The sequence below is a fragment of the Xiphophorus couchianus genome, chromosome 9 (assembly GCF_001444195.1).
Source record: "Xiphophorus couchianus chromosome 9, X_couchianus-1.0, whole genome shotgun sequence".
NCBI lineage: Eukaryota > Metazoa > Chordata > Actinopteri > Cyprinodontiformes > Poeciliidae > Xiphophorus > Xiphophorus couchianus.
This window is the reverse complement of record NC_040236.1, coordinates 28,572,278-28,594,202: the sequence shown is the minus strand read 5'-3', so window position 1 is coordinate 28,594,202 and position 21,925 is coordinate 28,572,278. Positions and strand designations below refer to the sequence as shown.

Sequence of the window (21,925 nt, the reverse complement as noted above, 5' to 3'; positions counted from 1 at the left end):
TCGCACTGAAAACTGCCTGGTGAAAGTCTACTACTATGATCAGACCTCTTTGAAAGAGCAAGCGTGCGGCAACGGGGCAGCCGTTGGTCGGACCGGGGATGGGAAATGTACGTCTCGTTGTCTGAGGAATCTTTCCAGGTAAGAAATTTGTTCCGGGTCTTTTTTAATCACTCGTTACTCTGTGAATACAGGTGAGAAGACTGGCAGGAAACACCACGCCAAATAACGCTGGCGTTTTAAAAATAGCGAGCAAGAGCACAGGCGCTGGTTTGACATTTGAACGGAGGGAAATTTGGCTAACGTAAAAGGAGAAAAAACTATTGAAACAAGAACATGCATGTTTGAAATATATAAAACTCTCCAAGCTTAATCGCAAGCTGTCTGTTGGTGGTTTTAGAACATCATAATTTTCAAAGGTAGCCTTATCCCATTAACATAATTAAGACTGTATGGTCCAACTTAGCAGATATTTCTGATGTCTGATGCTGCTTTGTTGTCAAGTCCTGGGACAGCTACCTGTGTGTTGGGGCTTCTTTGAAATTATGAATAATTTTGTAGCATTGTTTCTGTCTTAACATGCTTCTGTCATTTGATTCAGAAAATAATAGTGGGATTAGTAAAAATAAAGCATTTAAAGTTACTAGCCATACTTTTCTCAACAAATGAAACTCACTTTAGTTTGTCATCTGCAGAATAAATGTTTTATTTTCTTTACTATTTTGTTTTAAATCATTGTTTAACTACAGTAGTTTCCCAAAATCAAACTTTGACACATTCATCTAGTGACATCATATAAGGCAACAAGTAAATGAACTGATATAAAAATTAGGATAAATTTTGATATATGATATTAGTACTGCTCTTAATGCCGATAACTGATATTTACCAGTATGATTATATATATTTCCCCACACTTTTAACACCGTGTAAAGGTGACCTCACTGCCTATTTTTCCTTTTTTAAACTCATAATCCTGTGATGCATCACTAGTATTGTCACATGACTGAGCAGATACCACATGGCCAACTCTCCCCCCTATCCTTCCTGAAACACCTACACAAACATTAACATGATGGAAACAATCTGCGGCTGTTAAAATCGGCCCGGTTTTGCTTATCGGACTGATACCCATGTTGATGCTGATATATTGCCCGTCCCTAGTTGCTAGTTTTTCATAATATGTTGGATTTGACTGAGAAGTTGGAGCTGCAAATTACATCATTTCTGAGTTGCAAAAGGTTTTCTTGTTTGGAAAACACTGGGATTTACTATGTGTTTTGATGCTAACGACTGTTGGCCAGACAAGCAGAGAACAATTTATTTCTCACCACTTTATACAAAAGGCCCTGATTAAATGGCAAACAAACCAACAGAAGTTCTAATAAATAGTCTATACTTGGAGCTTTTATTACGTTGACCATGTGCAGCAGCCTTATTATTGGATACAAATCTTGGCCTGCTTGGTTAGTTCCTGTTCTCCTAGTTGGAATATCAACTTTAAGAGGTGCTTGTGTCAACTGGTGTGGTCGATTTTTCACAACGTTGAAAGGATAGTAAAGTGTCTATAAAATTGTTAAACATATTAAAACAAGCTCGATTTCCATGTGTATGATTTTTTTCTTTCTCTATGCACCAAAAACTGGATGACAAAAGTCCCCAATCTGCTGTGTTGGTTTCAAATAGCCTTTTTCTTTTAAGAACAGTTCTGTTTACAGAAACTTCAGAATTGATTTTATTGGTTGTCTCTGTTGTTTGTTTATTTATTTTGGATATTTAAAATGTCTTCCAGTTCCAGTGTTAAATGTTCATTAGAATTTAAAGTTTATTGATCTTTGATAATGTGTTCTTATTTTATTATTGCATTACCATTATAGTATTTGAAAATGGTCTCAAAACAATAATATTATCATTTATTGCAATAACTATGTATCAAGATTGATCAAAATGATCACATACGTGCATCCCTGGCCTTAATGATACAACATTGGGGAAGATGTATTTTTGCCTGTCATAATTGCAACTTCTATAATATTTTCATACACTTATAGCTACTGTTGTTGGCTTTTCTGTCACCACATGAATATCCTGTTAGCACTTTTGTTTCATGCTTGATATATTTCTGACCCCAGCTTTTTACAACTACCTCAAAAACAAAGATGGCCTAATACTTTGCTCTGACTCACTAAAAACTTTGACATTCAACTTCTGAATGTAAATAAGCGTCAAACCTTTGCAGTAAAGTGCACATGGGGGTGGGGTTATGACTGTGGTTTTAAATGTAGCCTGTCTGTCTATCAACAGAAATTTACTGATTCAAATCAGCTGTCCATGTTTTTTTTGCCACTCTCAACAGTTTTTTGTTTCTCTGAAGGCTGAACCACATAAAATCAGCTTTTTTACTAGATTCTATTTATATTTTGTAAACTGAATTTGCATTTAACTTTTTAATATGTCTTCAGATTATTTGAAGTTTTATAGGGTGTAGAAAGTTGGGTTTTAAGGTTCGATTACATCCTTTTTTCCATTTTTCACCAATTTTAAGTTTAAAGATACATTCATGACAAATTGCATTTGATTCCAGAAGATAAATATTTGTGAGTATTGTGAACTTAATGTGGCTCAGGATGAGTTTCATTTTATATTTCACTGTTATTTGTATTATCATTTCAGATACACCAAAAAATCCTGGTTTGTTTTGGCTGTATGGAGCACATATGTTGAGTTGGCTATTGAATGTGGAGACTTTTAGTTTAGCAACATTTATTGTAAATGCTTGGTAACAAAGGCAGAAAGTTTTGTATTCTCTTTTGAAATTGAACTTGTGTTAATGTTTTAAAACATTTGGGAAGCTTGTTTGGTGGTCTTCTGACATCTTTTTAGATGTATTTGACATATAATGTCTTGCACTTGCTGGCCACTTTACCATGGTGCGTGAGACCAGAAGAGGAGGCAATTAAAAAAAATAATAATCTGAAAATTATGTTTTTGTGTTTATGTGCTCAATCCCCTTTTGCTGTAATTATCTTCCAAATAATTTCCAACTGAGAGTCTTTTGGGTTATATTATATTCATATAGACACAGATCTTTACCTGTTCTTGTCAAAATAATTTAAGCTCAGTCAGATTTGGAGAGCAGAGATGAAGTGTTTAAATTGGAATTCACTTTAGACTTTAAGTCTTTAGATGTTAGATATAACATCTAAATATTTTTATCCAGTGAAGCCCATTCACGTTGGTGCAGGAAAAATGCTATAATACTGACACAAATTGGCCTATTTGAATTTAAAGGAGGGTACTTGCTAAACCTATTTGTTGGTTTAGAAAATGAAGTGGTGGTGATGATAACACAGGTAATTCGGGGGAAAAAGTCCCAAAATCTTTGCTGCTGCTATTTATGTTTTACTGACTGTCACAAAAACTGTTCAAAGTCTGATTTAAATGAGTCTGGACATAAGTGATGGAGCCTGGCAGAGAGATGAGGATGACAGCAGCGGCAGAATGAGGAGTGCTTGCTGCTTTGCATTTTGATTTCTAAGTTAGTGCTTTATGACGGCTCTGAAAAGTTTTGTTGATTATTCAAACAGTCAAGAATGATAATATGCACACAGCTGAAGCCATCAGAACGACTCTTTTTCTTCCTCGATGACTCCTTTTTTCTCTCTTTGACCCACAAACATGTCATAACCACTCATTGTAGCGCTGTCCTTTGTCAGTACTTGCTGTCTTTTTCAACATAATATTGGATCTCATGATGTTGATAAATTATACATGTGTAGTCTCTAAATATGTAGGCTACAGGGCTCCAAGTGCTCCTTATGCTTTGCCAAGCAGGGCAGCACCCAGAGGCAGAAAACTGTAAACTGAGCTAACTTGTTACTTAATAGAAATATAAACAGAATGATTTTGGTTTAAATATTCTGATTTTAGAGGATAACCATGCATAAAGAGGTGAATATATTTAAAGAGTTGTGGAATTTAATATTAACCCTCTCTGTAAGCTGTGGCCTGTGCCTGAGGCGATAATGAGTCGAGCCAAGGTCTACATGTGGCAGATGGGAGATTCCTGGGGCAGGATGGAGGAGTGGGTTCATCCCTCCGGGGATGGACCTTCATTTTTCTATTTCTGGGTTATCATTTTTTGTTTTTGTTTTTTTTCTCTTTTTTAAAATATTGTTTACCAAAATGAAGATAGATTTGCAGGATTTCAACTACCTCATAATTACACCACTAGCAAAGTAAACCACGATGACGACAGTGAGGTTCATGACCATCTTTTTTTCATCATTCATTGATGAATCAGATAAGTAGAGCTGAAGAAATTAGATCGTTTATCAAAGTAGAGAAGGGAAAAGCACTTGTATCTATTTTTTATCGGCTTGGTTATTAAGTAATTTATCAGAAAAGCACAAGCTGTAGGGGAACAGGAAATTAAATATTTCTGTTTCTTTTCTGTAAAACTATGCGTAGACTTTAAAGCTGTTGGCAGAGATTCAGTTACTTTTAATATCAAATGTACAATAACTGTGGATAATAAAAAATGCATTTCTGTTATAAAATTTCAAAGCTTTGAAATGTAAAACTGCTTATGTCTGGGTTACTGACTTCAGAAGAGAAGCCTGACACCAGACTGTGAGGACAAGAATAAACAGCAACATAATAATCCACTAATTTATGTGATTAACATTTTTTGTAAACCCTGTTTGGACAAGTAACTTTTTAGCAATTCTGAACCATTTTTATCTAGTCAGACATTTTCTCCAAGACCCTGATGAAGAAAAAGTAAGTTTCTGTTGACTACTCTTTTTACCCACACTCGTTTCTCTCCTACAAATATAATCATATTCTGCTTGTTTTCCGTCAAGGAGTTGCATGATATTCCTATCAGCAGTAGTGTATGCAGCTTTGGAACACACTACTTTTTTATTTAACTCAATAAATTAATTAATATTTGACCACAAAAAAACATCAACAGTTTTAACGTGTAAAGGAAACATTTTATTTATAAAGAGCATGACAAAAACACCAAAAATTCTCATTTACTTTTTACAAATAAAGTCCCTGAGTACCTTAGAAAGTCAAAATTAGATTAAGCTTTATTTGCCAAGTGAAACTGAAGTTTCACTTGGCTCTCAATAAGGATGTTTAAGATATAAATATATAGAAAAGGAAACTTTTTTATTTTCTTTAGCACCAACCTGAAAGTAAAAGTTTAAACAGGTAGTGAGTGTCCAGGATGTGTGGGGTCTACAGAGATGTTTGCTACTCCTTTCCTAGCCTTAAACCCAAAAAGTTCTGGATGGAGGGAAGGTGAGCCCTAAAGATCCTCCCTGCAGACCTAACTGTTTGTTGTGGTCCGACCCGGTCCAGTTTTCTTTGACGAGCAGAATCACACCGTGATGGACCAGCAGGGGACTAATGGTCATATAGACGATGACCAGCAGTATCTGTGGCAGGTTGTACTTTTTGAGTTGGCGTAGAAAGTAAAGTCAAATTTGAACAGGAAAATCATGAGTGCAGCTCAGATGTCAAAACTCTTTTGTTTTTCTTTTTTTACACTTTTCACTTGAAGTGTAATTTTGTAACTATAAAAATGACCAGTATTTAATATATGTATGCTTGAGTTTGTCAGTTTACGTCTGATATTATCCTCACTTTTTAATTCTGACTAAAATAGGTGAAATCAATTTTTCTGGGTACATAAAGTCTCACAGTGGAGTAACCAAGCAGTTTACATGTCAGACATGCACATAAAAGTTAAACAGTAGAGACTTTAGCGAAAAGGCATTTTATTTAACCTCACAGTTAATCTGGGAGCTTAATAAAAGTTATAACAACTTTGTTTTTCCTGGCTAGTCAGTAGTGTCTCGTGCATTGCACAAACCCCGCAGAATGCTTTAATTAATCCTCCATTTGTTGTCACCAGACTTCTATAATTTCAGCCTTTGAAGCATTTGAAGAAGTCATTTGGCAGTTTAGACACCATGTTTGTTTTTGAAACTTTAGACAGGAACTGGACTATGTTGATGTACATTGCATGCACTGGTGCACAGACAGAGGTACTGCTGCTGCAGACTGCATACGCAGCACTCTTTGCATACAGGAATTTGGAGGAAAATAGTTTTATCTTTTGCTAAGTAATATAGGAATATAGAGATATTAACACCAACATTATGTGCTATTGAAAATGTTATAAACGATTTTATCTTTGACTTTACTGATCACAATGACAGTTTGCCTGGCCATCATTCTCATCAGAAAAAGGAAAGTTCAGCAAACCATTAGATTATTTAAAATGTTCTTAATATGACTTGATGCATTTTGGCTTTTAAAGAAAAGCTGCAAAATAGTAAAATTGAATCCTGGATTCTCTTATACTAAGTATAAAAACAATCTGATAGTGAGACATGTCTAATATGCGCTGTCTGTAGATGATAACTAAGTTAGAAACTACAATATTCTTTTAAGTAGTTGCTGAAGTTTTTAGTAGCTCTCAGACTGAATTCACTTGTGTGGAGTCATGCCCCCTGCTCTCATACAGCTGGTCATGCCAAGGCTTTGTAGGGATGCTCGCCTGGTACGTTGTTCTAGTCGGGGCTGGACTGGAGTTGTACGCTGCAGTGACAAAAGCACATTCAGACTGGGACAATGGGGAACTGGCAGCCCGGGTTGTGTTTATCACTCAGCTTTCACTTTCTTTCACGCCACCTCCTCCTCATATTTATTATTGTTTGCTGTCTCACTGGCTTTCTGTACGTCTCAGCCACTGGGCCGATAATTTATCATTTCACAAGAAAAGCTATGCCTTGTTGCTTGGTCTCTGAATACAGGGTGTAATTCTGTCATCATTTTAGCAAAGTTATCAGGCTTTGTTTTGCTTAAGCGCTTGGATTTATGGTCTGACATGTGTTCTGACAATTTCAGGATGCAAAACATACAAGCAGCAAACATTCATTATTTTTTTTTCAACCAAACATTGAATCACAGAATTGGATTACTACTCAGATTTTTGGAAAGCTTTGAAAAATGCCCATATATGTGAAAAACTGCAGAAAAGAAATGCATTTTAGACGTTTTACTGAACCTATGCATTTATTTTATTATTTTTAATCCATCAATACATCAAACAGACCTAATACTGTATTTTTCAAGTTTAATAAAAGAAAAAAACCCTCAATGCATCATATTTCATTCATTAATGTGGTATTTGCAATTCCTTTATTTTCTGTTTGATTTAAAACAATTATCTCTATTGCGTTTACTCAGTACTTTTTTCTGTTTTGTGTCATAATCTAAATGGAGTAGACGAGCCAAATTACCAGAAGACTAAAAATCAAAGAAGCATAATTATGCCGATTTTAGTCTGTTATAGGACTGAACAATATGTAAAGTTGCGTGATACAGTGCCACAGCTGACAGCAAATACTTGAGACTCCCCTCTAAAAACCATCAGGTAAATGGAAGATGATGGATGATTTGCTGTCTGGCTCAATTTCCTGTCCACTGCCACCAACACTGTACTGCTGACAGATATGACTCATGATTGAGACTTCACATTTTAAAGAAAGTTTACTACTACTTACAAAAACTTCAGAAGATATCACTTCAGTTTAACATGGCAATATTATTACATGCCATAATGTAAAATAATTTATTTGAAAGCAATAAAAATGATCCGATTACCTGATTACCATGCATTATGCCAGCAAAATACTGGGTTATGTTGGTTGTTCATTTCAACAACTACAAAAAAACATAAAATGTTCGGCTAAATTAATTACTAAATTGAATTATTCAGTTCAACCCTGCTTATCTATATAGTAAATAAAAACATAAGCCAATCTTATGGAAAGATTCAAACTCAATTACAGATATTCTAATCCTAGTTATAAAACACCAGGCAAGTTTAGTTTATTTTACTCATTGGTAGAAAAGGTTTTCTGTCTGGGTAATGTTAGTCAATTAGATCAATGAAGAAAGAAACAGTTGATTTAATTGAGTCGCTGTTTTTGCAGAATTTATTTTTATTAATAAGATTGGCATTCCCATGCAGCCATGTTTTGTACATGGCCAAAAAGTACATGTAGCAAGCTGCATGTTTCTCGAAAACCATCCAGCTGGAATTGAGATAATAAATAACAAATCCAACGTCTGGATGGACTGCTCACTATCTGGGTTGCATATTTGTAATGAATAGATCCAAAGCAAAGAGACATTGAGGCTGTTTTGTTATTCCTTTTTCACAAGCCATATCTTCGTACACACATTCAAAGTTCTCGCATATTTTCCTGTTACATTAGCGCTGATTGACTGAGATAAAGAAGTCTGTTTATGTTAGCTTCTGTGGTAGTGCCAAGACGGTTTCCACTGTTTTTATTAATACATGAAGTATATTGGGAGTTTGAGCTATTAAAATAGGCGGTTATAATCAGGGTTAAAACCAATACGGAAGGACAGCAGACTGGATTTTCTGCACAACAGACTCTAATTGCTCCATAAATTCAGTCTGCTTTGTCCTTGCCCTGTTTCTCTGCCACATCTGCTTTTTGGACTCTGTCCTGTATAAAATGTAAGTTTTCATTTCATTACAGAAATTCATCTGTTTTTATACCTCAGAAGTACATATTTGTCCTGGTATGTTTGCAAAATGGTAACAAAAATATATTTGTTAAACCTTTAAAGGCAGAAACAGTGTAACCTGCAAACTACAAGATGTAGAAAAGCCAACCAAGAAAGGCTTAATGTTCTGTACCTGTGAAAAGTTTATTTAAACAAAAATACATTTTAAAAGAAATGCTTCATGTTGTATTTTTAGATTGTGTAAAGTTTGAGTTTTCAAACCAAAAGACTGCAATGCAAGAGAATAGGTGACTGTGCTTGTCATTTTCTTAATGTCAGATATTTTAAAAGCAGTAAACATTCCTATCAACGTTAATGTAGAGTACATATTGTGCTCAATACTTAAGGCTCCTTTTTTCTGAACTCCAGGACCTGCAATGAACCTCCTCCAGTTGTTCATCTTCGAATTATTGTTGGATTGATTACTGCAGATAACAATGTCTTTACAGGTCTGCCTAGAAGATCAGAGAGCTGCATCTGATTCAGAACGGTGCTGTTTGTTTTCTCACCAGGAAAAGAGAGCGCATCACCCTACTAAAGTTCTTACACTGACTCCCTGTGACTCAGAGAATAGAGTTTAAAATACTGTTGTTAGTTTATAAATCACTGAACGGCATAGTACCAAAATCATTAAAGATCTATTTCCAGACCACTCAGGCCTTCTGGTTCTGCATCCCCAGAATCAGAACCAAACATGGAGAAGCAGCATAATAAAATAAGTCTAAGTCTATAAGTTTTAGGTTTTCTGCTCTACTAATCTGGAACAAACTTCCAGAAAACTCAAGGCTATAAATACATTTTTTTAGAGTTGCCTTTAAATAATAACTGGGGAAAATAGATTAATTACAACTTTTTTTACCTCTTTGTTCTGCCACTGCAGTGTAATGCTTCTTTGTTAATTATGTATTTATCATGTAAAGCACTTTGAACTGCCTCCTTACTGAAATGTGCTTTACATATAAACTTGACTTAAAACTCACTTTATTCTTTAGCCTTTTCTTTTAATTGGCTTTATTGAGTTTAATCTTTTAGCATTTTTATGTCAGATTTGTATGTTCTTTAAATGTTTGTAGTTTGGAGTTATGTGCATCTTTTTGTTTAACGTGTTTATACTAATTTCACTTTAATGAAATTAGTATGGTTATTGCTGTAAGGAATAATTATCAAATGCAAGAGAAATACATTTTTGTTTTATGAATCTAATCTGTAATATATCAAACTACTTTCTGAATTGCATGTCTGAAACATTGATATTCTAATTTATTAGCTATTTTGCATAATTGCCTTTGCCCTATTTCCTTTTGGTTAATCTTTAAGGGTGTTCTTCTACCCACCTTTTCTTACTTTCACTTGCTTTTCACCTAAGTGCATCCTTTTTTCCTCCCCTCTTGCGTCCTTTGGTTCCTCTCTTCAGCTACTCGACCTGTGCTTGTGACAAATGTGCCTGTTCGAAGGTAACCAAAGCATCTTTATTCCACGCTTTGCTGTGTCACCACATTTAGCCTGATTCCATTTTTAGTTTGCTTGGTTCCTCTGCTGTTCTGAGCAGCAGCGAGAGGAGAAAAATGGGGAACAATTCCTCCACAGCCTCTTTTTTTGTTGCTTCATTTACCCAGTGGCGAGAGAGAATTGGGTGAAGGTTGCTAGGAGGGAGCGAGTTTATACTGGTCAACATCTGCCAGTTGACCCAGCTCTGGCAAAAAGCCATAGAAAAGGAAGGATTGGTGGAGAAGATCTATCGTTTGTTTTCTTCTAGAATTGTATAGCTCATGGGAAGTGTGTGTTGGTGTGAGAAACTTTCTTTCACTCCCCCATCTGCTTTTTTAAAAGTTCTAATTTTTCTTGGCTGCCATCTTTGTGTTGTCAGTCACTTGGAGCTAGGCAGAGGAGGAGGTCCGTGTGTTTTTGTTGATGAGGCCGGTTGGATTTTTGGTCTCCGTGTCTGTTAAAGATTATACAACTCATCTGAAACGGCGTGTTTAACTGTGCTGCTGATGAGGTTACTCTATGAAATGTCACAACAATTAATGTTGATTAGGCATAAACATTCAAACCTGAAAATGTGGATGAAAGTAGTTAAATTTTTATTTTAAATTGAATTGAAAGCATTTCTACAAATTGTGATGTTGAAAGTCTGAATTTTGCATGGTTCTTAAGCAGTCATAAAACATCTGAATAAGTGTCGGAAAAAGAACATAAAATATGTACTGTATATATGTTTTTATTCTACTAGATAAAAGACAAAATAGATTTAAAAAAAAAACATCTACTGTACTTCTAAACTTTTACATACCATATATTCATCTTTTAATTGAAGCATTTTGGTTTTAATTTGTGATAAATGTTTACAAGAAATCTATTATATTTTTTAAATCTTTAAAATCAAAGTTTATAGATTTTAAAGTAGAAGTCAGTTGTGCTCATGGAGGACTTCAGTCATGTTGATTTTATGATTTATAGAACTTGGATATGATAAAATTCAACTAAATACATTTATTTTTTCTCAGATGTCTAGAGAAATGATTAAATTTAACTTTTGGAAAATACGACGGATGGAAAAGTGCAATAATTACATTAATTATAATAAAATGTACTGCTTACAACACTGAGGAAATACTGTTAATTAACATTTTGCAGTTTTTTGGTGTGCTTCAGCGACCCTAGAGGCTGTTTCTTTTCTGTGAGCTATTTATTTTTCTATGTCCAAACCCAAGAACCACACATATTTTTGATTAAGTTCAGCCTGATATGATGAAACAAACTGCTAAGATATTAAAAAAGGTGAAAAGAGAAAATACTTGCTCTGGATATCAGTTTACTGCACACAGTTAATAATATCTGTTTGGTTTTATTATTAAAGATAGTTGCAATAATTTCTTTTTCTTATTTAGCTTCTTTCAAAAAATTCGGTTTAAATTGTGCAAACATGCTTTTTAGACAACGTAGGCTTTATTTTGTTACGCATGATAAAGGAAATAATTTTCGAGGAATAGTATTAAAAAAATTTACTTTCTTGGATGCTTTAAAAAAAGTTGATGTATAGCTTTAAATGTAGATTTTTTTAATCATATTTGATACATTGGTCTTTTGCTGTCATATAATTTTCATACCTTGAATTCTTGTTTGTTTTAAATATGTATTTGGCAACAATATTACTTTATTCATTACCTTTTTGGGGAACATACTCATTTTTGAGACACAAAGACTAAATCCAGTTAGTTTCATCTTAAGCATTTAGGATTAAAATGTGTGTGCTATAATTATGCTTCAATTGGAGCTTTTTGGGTTGAGTTTGTAAGTTTGTAAGACACATTCATCCCATTTAAAGGATTTTTGCACAGTTTATGTTAAGAAATGCAGATTCTATATGGAAAAAGAATATAAAAGGTTAAAGGATATTTTTCTCTGGTAAACTGAAAGAAGTACAGCTACCACTAGTTTCTGATAACAGCATGCTAGTTTTTGAGTGTTACTCAACCAAGCTTTTCATAATAAATTTAACTTAATTTAATAAATGTTATGTGGTAATTCTCTTAAAAATACAATGCAGTCAGAAAGACATTAAAATATTGAGGTCACCTTGTGTCCTGATCTTCCTGTCTGCCTCGGAGCTGATTTCAGCTAAACGTTAGTCGCAACCAGATGGAGATTGCTGAATGTCAGCAGCTTTTCCACAGCCGACCACACTGTGTGTCCCTTATGGGGGAGCATACACACCTCTATCTGCCTCTGGATTGTTCTCTGTTAAAAATGTGTGCAAAATAAGGTAGGATTCATGCAATGCCTACTTCAAATTGTTGAAGTAGGCAGTGTATTTGCAAATGCACCTCCTATTTTTTGTTTATATGCCTTCAGGAAGAATCTGATTTTCAGGGCTAGTCAGCTGCTTTTCTTCCTCCTCCTCCTCTACCTGTATGGCTCCACAATATCAAATACATAGGACTGCATCGTGGTTGAGATAGAAACATTACACACACTGGTATAACAAAGGACTGTTTGAAGTGCAATAATTGTTGGCTAATATATTTCATTTTATTTGCTAATGTACTATTTTGCCAGCTGGACAGAGTCTCACGGCAGGAAATTCTCACACCCGATGAGAAAGATCAGGAAAGAAAAAATTGGGATATACTGCACCTGACGTCATCCCAATATTTATCAATATTATTGCCATCGTAGTACTTTCTCTCTTGCAGCCCTTGCAGTGGGTTAGATCAAGGAAAAAGAGATGAAATAGGCTTTCAACATCGTTTTGCGGATCATATTCCTCTAATAAAGGCATTTTGAGTTGGATAACATTTAGAGTTGAGTTGGAAATCTTTTACTTATTTAAACAATATATTTGTTTTGTTTAATTGCTTCTAACTGTGGAAACACTATCTTTTTAAGAATTTTGAGGGGAGAATCCCTTCTTTTGCGGCTCATTCTTATAAACCAGTCTGATAAACTTCATTGCACCCTGTTCATTCAAATCTTAGTATTTTGTTGCTGAGCAGAAGGCATGCTTTCAGGTTTGGCCAGTTGTGTTCAAGAACTGTAGATCTACAATGGAGTAAAAATATGGGTATACGCACGTATGTGCAACCACATTATTTGTAGTTCTATTGAGTCAAGTAAAACTAATTGAACCCACATTTTGTCTGTGTACCATTTAAACACTAGAGCAAGGCACAGCCTGTGTTTAAAAGACTCAAAACAGTTTGTACTGAAGGAATACAAGCATCCATCTCAGGAAGACAAAAATGCAAGGTCATATCATTCAAAAAGGACTTTAATAAAAACCCGCAAATAGTCCTTAATAGTCATGTTAATAACATGATGAAAGATTAGACTTTCATGTCAAAAGCTTGAACAATAGAAAATTAACTTGACGGATTCCACGCTTCAGATAGGCTAAGCTGTGATGTAAAATGCAACATCATACAAAGATTAGAGTAAAAAGATGGAGAGGGAATATGCATGTCTTCATATTCAATAACTTAAAAATGTCATTTAATGGCTGCAATATTTCTGTCATCTTGCTCTGTTCATTAGAAAATAAAGAATTAACCTGCACATTTGGAGGTTTTTTTTATGTTTGTTTATTCCTAGTCTATTGTGGTTACTTTTACTAAGCTGTGATAACAATAAATTTGATATTAATTTGAGGTAATCCATGCGAAGGTATCATTTTGGCCAAGCTCTTGCATTTCTCTCTACTTCTTGTGAATTCAGGTTTTTGTTTCCTCTCGACGATCTCTCTGCAGGGCCTCCATTCCCTCTACTGAGTTAATTAATAAGGTGTGAGGTGTATTGGCTTGAGGTGTGTGTGTGTGTGTGTGTGTGTGTGTGTGTGTGTTGTGCTGCAGAGTTTTTGTCTGTGTGCAGCTGCTGTTTAATACCAGGTCACCAGGCTTAGGCCAAGTCAATGCCAATACAGAGAAAAGGCTATTGTCAGCACACACACACACACACACACACACCGTCAGCAGAATAGAGCAGATAGCAAGAATCCTTTATAGGGCAACCCCTGGGAAATAATTTCCTCATTATGGATTTTTGTGGAAAGGGCAGTTGCTTGCTTGTTTGAAATGCATTTCTTTAAATGTTACCTGTGAATTTTAATAAAGAATCTGATGCTACAGAGTCTGGAAACGTACAGAGTATTTTTCAGTTCTGGATATTATGGAAAAAGAAAACAGGAGTATAGAAAATAATTTCCAGACGTCAATTTGAATCATTCATCTTTCTTTTGTTCTTCCATCCAAGATCCAAAAGTTTCCAAAAGGATCCAAAGGTGTGTCCAAACCAAAAGTTTGGACACACCTTCTCATTGAATTCAATGAGAAGGTGTGTCCAAACTTTTGGTCTGTACTGTATTTTAACATTGTATAAAATGAGCTTAAATGGTTAAATGAAAAATCTGCAGACTGTGCAATTTAAAATCAAAATCTGATTACTCGATTAATTGACAGAATAATCCATTTCTAAAATAACCGTTGGCTTCAGCACTAATTTATTTATTCATGTATAAGTTTTCCTTCTGTATTTTCATCTTTTTGTCCATCTGTCCACTTGACTGACCCTAAATCCATCCATCTATAGGCCCTCTTTTTGATGTTAGAAAATCAGTAGAATTCACTCTTCAATGTGACGCTGTATTAAGTTTTGAGACAACTATTTTTGATTTGCTGCTAAATTGTAAGCCGATGACCAATTTGAAAAAGGGAGGGACAAATCTTTGTGCTGCTATAGATTCCTGCATATGACCAATTTCGCCTTTTGCATTCACTCTGATGTGATTTCTCGCTCTGCAGAGACCTTAAATAAAACAGTCAAGGAATCTAAGGCAGTTAATTTGGAATTAGCGATCTGGTTTTGAAACCAGGCATTATGGGTTTTATAAATATCAGATCTAGGAACAGCTTTTTTTAATCGCTTTTAGTGTTGCACATTGAGCCACTCATACCTTATAACTGTATATATTTCATGCTTTGTATTTACTGACACCTCAATTTGTCTCCATTCTTTCTTATCATCCTCTTCCCTAATGCAACTCCCCCTCCTTCATTAGCAGCCTCCATCCTTTGACTTACTGCTTTCAAGTCAGTTGTTAAGCTTCTCTCTTCTTTTCCCCAGGGACTCCATCCTACTCTAAAGGTGTCTCAGGAGCTATTATAAAGAAAACAGTTTTTACAGAGCTCATTTTTGTGCAATTTGCTGCGATATTGATACTGCGGGTTGCCAATTGGTACAACCAAGATGGAAAATAAATGCCTTTTTCAAACTAATAAAGAAATCCAAAATGTTTTCTTGAGGTTATTTCCTCTGGTAGTGGAAAAAATGTCAGATTGAAAGAAAATAAAAATACCAGTCTTTGCTCAGATGATTCTTCACCTCTTTTTCTTTTTTTCCACAGATTGCTGGCTACCTTTGAATAACAATGGCTGTCTTTCAGAACAACTTCTGGGTGAGTGTCCTGGAAAACACATTTAATGGTGTAATTATTACTGTTTTACTATTATACATGCATTGAACCCCAGATGTTTGCATTCCAATCACTGGTTGACAATATGCTTCTGCTGCGAATAGAGAGGAAAGAAGAAAATATCACAATTAATGTTGACATACCAATATTTACCAATATCATTGGTAGATTGTCCAATATTGTGCAACCGCCTAAAATTGTTTTAATCTGGAGAATACAACTGAAAACATGAGCTTACATAATATTTTAACCTGGGAATGCACAGAAAAGGGAGGGAAGATGGAAGATATGAAATCTGCTTTAGCTGTTCAGAAATTTGACAGTTTACTTTTTATTCTTCCATTTTCTAAACTGACTGACCAGATTCCTAATGTGCAGCATAATGGCCTGTTTCCAGTTTGCTTCATGGCAAATTAAGGAGATTAATGGTTTGGATTCAGCTACAATAGTTCTTGTTATTTAACCATTCTTTAATGAGGTGGTTCCAGTTTTGCTTGGATGCCAGTGATTGATATCAACTCCATTTTGTTCTTTCTGGCCCAGAAATCTGCATTGGAGAAGCACCAAGTCTGTCACAGACTGATGTTTGCTGTGACATAACAACTTAGCACTGCGATAACTCAGTTTCTGTGAATTTTCTAAAACTTAGCTAGCTCTAGCACGCCGTTTCCTCCAGAACCTGGCTCCAGTGGGTCCAAATGGGCCACCTGGGACAAAAGAGTTGTTTCAATGACAGACTAACGTTGGCTACTATTTTTGTCATGTATACTCTTTTGACCTTTCTGCTTTGTTCTGATCATATTGTATGTTTTTCAGCTATTCTAGTCGCCTCCTTTTCTCTTTGTCGCCTGCTTTTTTTTAATGAGCCCTGACATTTTCCATTCTGTTCTGTTCTTGCACACCTGCCGCATCTATTTCAGGTGTGCCCTACTTCCCTTTTTTCCCTTTCTTGGATTTTGAAATGTCCACAGTAATGCTTGTTTGTGGGGCATTAAAAAAAAAAGCTGGGCAATAAAACTGTCTTAATTTATTGAGAAATGGGAAATGTCAGTAATTATTAAGGTTGGCTTAAAACTTCATTAAGACAGAAAACATACGTGACCAAACTGTCAGTATGTCAGGTTGCTATTATGTAAAAAAAAAATTTCAGGATGAAGAAGAGATTTCAGACTTTTAAACTTATTTAGCTACAGCTTGTTGTTTACAAGCCTGTCTGTTTAACAGTAAGGAAAAAGCGCTTTCCCACCCAGGTTGCGTTCAGAGCTAAAAAGCTGTGTAAGACAAAACAGCCCTTTAGCTAATTAGCCAACAGAGCCGCTTGGGAACGAGCTGCTCACACAGCCTCGTCTTGTTTGGCTCAAGAACATTCGCAGCCGGTCACAAAGCCTCCTCATGGAGCTCTGTCTTTTTCCATTAACTGCATAAGGACTGTGCTCCGGGGGGAAAGCCTGCAGCTATGATTAAATACATCCTCAGCAAATGAAAGTGATGCTTTATTATTCCAGTTTGCTTTACACCAAAATATGCACCTGAAAGAAATCCAAAAGTATTTTCTCTGGCATTTTCTCAAGTTTGATGTAGATCATTTCTGTGGTTTAAAGAGACTTCTAGAGATGCCATTGAAAGTTGATTGTTACAACAGACTGCTGGTCAACTAGCCAAAAACGTCAAACATGTATAATACAGAACATTTTTCTAGTTTTGTTTTAGGAAAATCCATTGTTTGCTTATTTGCTTTTCTTTTTTTGATTAAAAAGCATAACACTTAAAGTACTGCCTTTAAAGAATAATCTTTTTCCTTGGAATTCAAAAAATATATATATTTGGTGTTTGACAGATTAGTTATTCCATTTTACAGGAAATACACCTTCAGAGAGCACAAATTAATATCTCAGTTACAAGCACAGACATCACGACAGATGACATCTATTTCTATCCGGGAAGCAGCCATATGTCTACTTCTCATGTTTAATACAACAAATGGAAAATCATTTCAGAGAAACAGATGTGAATGTTTACATCAGTCAACAAACTGGCCATCTGTGCTGCAGAGCTGCAGCTCTCTGCTTCTGATGGTACTGTCTCTGCTGTGGAAGTGTTCATTCAGCTCAACCTGCCCACTAAGCAGAACCGCTCTGCACGAGTCAGCAAACCTCTGGCAGACAGGTTGCCCGACTTCACTTCCTTATGTTGTAAGAGCTAAAGCTTGGGAGATGTGTAACCATTTGTCTCTCATCAGAACTAAGTGAGCTTGGTTTCAACTTGGACACACAAAACACACACACAGTTCTCCAGTAGACAACACAGAGGAGCGTGTTCCTCAGTAGCTATATGTAAAGAAAATTATTAGGTCCATTTGTGTGTCATTGACTATTTAATGAGCATTGCAACTGCTGGAAAGAAACATCTAATTATACCAGCAAACTGTTATAGTTTTAGAGCAACTGAGTTTGCTTTGCATTGGTACATGAATAGCTCATTTGTGACTTCACATTTTACAATCTGTATTTTAAGAAAAAACATAAAAGTCCCAGTTAAATCGAATATCAACTATTATAAAGTCTTGGCTTGTTAACATGCTTTAACAGCTAAAAAATACATCTTTATTTTATTTGATAAGTCATGTAAAGTTGCTGTTTGGTGCTACATTTGTTTTGCTTTGAGATTCATGATTGTCTGTAAAATCAATTTTTAAAATCCTAATGTTTAATGCTTCAAATAAGAAGAGGAAAAAACAGTCATCTTAACTTCACCATACCGCTGCTGACTTCCTGTATACAGAGTTAAAATAATTTCTCTTTAAGAATTTAAAGTAGATCGCTGACCAGTTTCAGAGGCCCACAGTGTCTGAATCATTGTAAGAAACTTGTTCATCTCTTTAAACCTCCCCCAAACTTTCCGGCGTCTCTATTGCCACCATTCGCCTTATTGTCATGGTAATGAACCCGATCACGCATGACCGACTCGGTCAACTTAATTGATGAATAAGAGATTAGCAGGAGAGTAAGTATGGGGGTTTGCATATATCAGACGACAAAAATTTATCATTCAGCTAAAGTTTAAGGAATATATTATGGCACTCAGGGAATGTTTCCAGCTTCCCTAATTTACAAGGTTTGGCCTAAATTCACATCTAAAATTATCATTCTTTATCACTTTGCTGGAACAATATCTTTAAATGTCAGTGATATACTGGACATTTTAGTGTGTTCACACTCTGATTTTATGGAAATATTTGTGTTTTGACTTTTTTTTGCACTTTATAGCTTCGGGTTTGTGATCTAAAGTGTTGTAAACATGTTGATGCATTCTACAATTGTAGATGGATCCATCTATCCGTGATCTATGTCTGCTCATTCTCACAGGTTTGGGGATGGTGTCAATCTCCAGCAGTGATTGGTCAAGAGTTGCACCATGTCTTATAACACATATGTCAGAGTCAAGGCCCGCGGGCCACATCCGGCCCGCGAGAAGGTTTTTTACGGCCCCTGGAATGATCTTGATTTATTATTAGAACCGGCCCGCAGACCGCAGTAAGCCGGCACCCCGTCTGAAAAAAAAATACCTTCCTTATTTGAACTGTAAGTAGTTCTTTAAATGTTCTGTGAGATGATGTACTTACCCATGTATCCATAACAACCGGAACTTTCAATATCCACCAAGTTATTGCCGAAATATACCATCTACTAAAGGAGTGCCCCCCGGATTAATTACACTCTCTGCAGCTGCGAAGTTACAGTATTAACCCGATACTTGCTGGAAAGTGCAACGTCTCCCCTTTCAGAAACCGTTGGAACTTTTCCACTTAGCGCTACGTGTGGCGGAATTACGGTACTGCAAATTTAGATGTGTCGCCGGCGACACGTGTAGCTGCGCATCCAGGCTGCTCAAACGTTGTCTATGTTTGGCAGCACATACCTGTGTGAACAACTGTTTTCTTTGATGAACCTGAACAAAACATCACACAGAAGTCGACTTACTGCTGAACACCTTCACTCAATTCTGAGGATTTCCTCAGCTCAGAGCCTTACCCCGAACATTGATGAACTTGTGGAAAAGATGGGACACCACCAAGTATCACCCTCAACCTCAAACAAGTGAACATTACTGTGCAATCACATATTTAGAGTTTTTACTCAGTTCAAGTTTAAAAGTTAAAGTTTAATATTTGTTTTCACTGCATGTTACTTCTCCTTGATGAAAGTGCTGTTTTTGATTAATAGATTTTTGCACTTTATTTTATTGTATTTCAATCCAATTATATTTTAAAAATATTTCAGTTGTGTCTGTTGAAAATTAAAGATTACTGACAGAGCCATAAGAAAATATTGCTTTATTTATCTGATCATATTGGAATATATTTGTTAGGTTTTCAGTAGGTTCAATTAGGTTCACTAGACTATATGCGTCATTTAAAAAAATGTCAATGAACATTCGATCAGTCCGGCCCTCGGCTTGTAGCTAAATTTTTTATTTGGCCCTCCGTCCATTTGACTTTGACACCCCTGTCTTATAATGTTCATTTTTCTTTTTTTGTTCTTTGGATGGGGCTGAAATTAAACTAATTTCATTGTACTTCTGCATGACTCTGATTCTGATTGAAAAACCTTCAGATTGTGATATTGGTAACGAATGCGATGGCATTATCAGGTAAAATATTTGCCTGTTTTCCTCTTTTTTTTGTATTTCTCATTTGATCTTCCGCCAATCTGTGACTATTAGTATTTTAGGTTAAATCATATTTGTCCATTGTGAGCATCTGCTGTCCAACACTTGGAATATATTTGCCAACAGTCATTGCACTCCAAGCAGTGTCTCTGCAGTGTGAATGTTGCAGAGAAACTGATATTGTAATGAGGATATACAATTGCCATATACTCTACAGTCCTAGAATATTTGCACACTCACTACATTTTTAGTTTAGTTCTGTATCACTATAAACTGTTAATGATTTTAGTTGATTTGAGGCAGAACTACTGTATATTGAATCACAATAATTGCACTATCAAGATGCTGGAATGCAACATTCTGTTGGATATTGAATTTGAAGTGACATGCAGGATCAGATGAACATTTCAACAGACAGACTAGCTTTGTATGCAGTTGCTACATCAGCCTGCCAGGTATGGTGGACAGGTGCTGTGTTTAGCTTTGAATGGGCAGGTATGTGTGTGTGTTTTAGCATTTCTAACCTTGTAAGACCTAGTTCTCCTACAATACCTTGTGAAGACCCACTGCTCCTTTGGAGCGCAGGCATAAAGAAGTATTACTGTTTTTGGTTAGGATTAGGCAATAAAAATTAATAAAAAATGAATGGAAGTCATTGAAAAGTCCTTGTGAAGATAGAGTATGTGTGTGTGTGTTTGGTTGAAGCCTGAACTGAAGCTGTCAGCTCACCTTTCTGTGGGGGTAGAATTTCCACATTAGGCATTCACAACTGCAACGAACTATGAAGGATTTTTTTGTCTGCCTTTTCAACTACAAAGGGTGGTAAAGTACTACCATTTACAACAGTAAATAAATTAAATAAAACAGAACAATTGACATGTATTCATTTATAGCCTCTCATTTTAAGGTTTCTGTTAAAATAAATATCTTTAAATCTTGAAAAATTTGGTCAAATTGTGAAATTTGTGTAAAAGTTTCCTAAAATGTTCTCCAAAACTTTTCTAAAAACACAATACATGTACAGTATATATATATATATTATTTAATATATTTATTGTTTTCAACAAATTAACAAAACTGCAGGACAGTTATCAAAATACAATGATATCCGGATCATTGATCAGACCGCGATGACCAGTTGGCGTGGGTTGACGCTGGCATGGGGATCTTCTATATTGTCATCATCAGTGAGTGAGTCCAAACAAGATTGCAGTTACAAATAAATTCCAGAATACGACTGTCCAACTGTCATTTATGTAACCAGAAAATAAATCGCAAAAACAGGGTTACCCCAACCCAACCCAACCCACCCCACCCCACGTTATTAAGGATAGAAGATAGAACAGCAAATGGATAGATGGGGGGAAACAGAAAGAAAGAAAAAAAAAATGGGAAGGTTAATATGTACAACTAAAACAAGTAAGATAACTAAATAAAATATTCAGCTCCTCCGCATACTGCTGGAAATGAGTGCATCAGGGTGTATTAAGTCACTTGTGTACCAACCGAGAGGCCAACCTACAGCCTATCTGACAGGCAGGGAGGTAGCAGGGCCACAGAGAATATATTTTAAGATTGTTTAGTAGTATTGGATCTTCTAAGGTACTGAAGGGTTTTGATGCACTTTTAAAGGACTATTTGAAGGTTGAGACTTGGAAGTCTGATTAAAAACAG

The 21,925-nt window shown here is 35.6% G+C and overlaps 1 protein-coding gene across 1 annotated transcript in view; it reads left to right on the top strand.

Moving 5' to 3' along the window:
- fcho1 (FCH and mu domain containing endocytic adaptor 1) overlaps window positions 1–21,925 on the top strand; it is a 50,433-nt gene continuing 28,508 nt past the window's right edge. Inside the window, exons 1-2 of the mRNA XM_028027454.1 lie at window positions 1–138; window positions 15,515–15,565. Coding sequence (XP_027883255.1) covers window positions 15,539–15,565 — 27 coding nt within the window. The 5' untranslated portion in view covers window positions 1–138; window positions 15,515–15,538. The remainder of the gene's footprint in view (window positions 139–15,514; window positions 15,566–21,925) is intronic.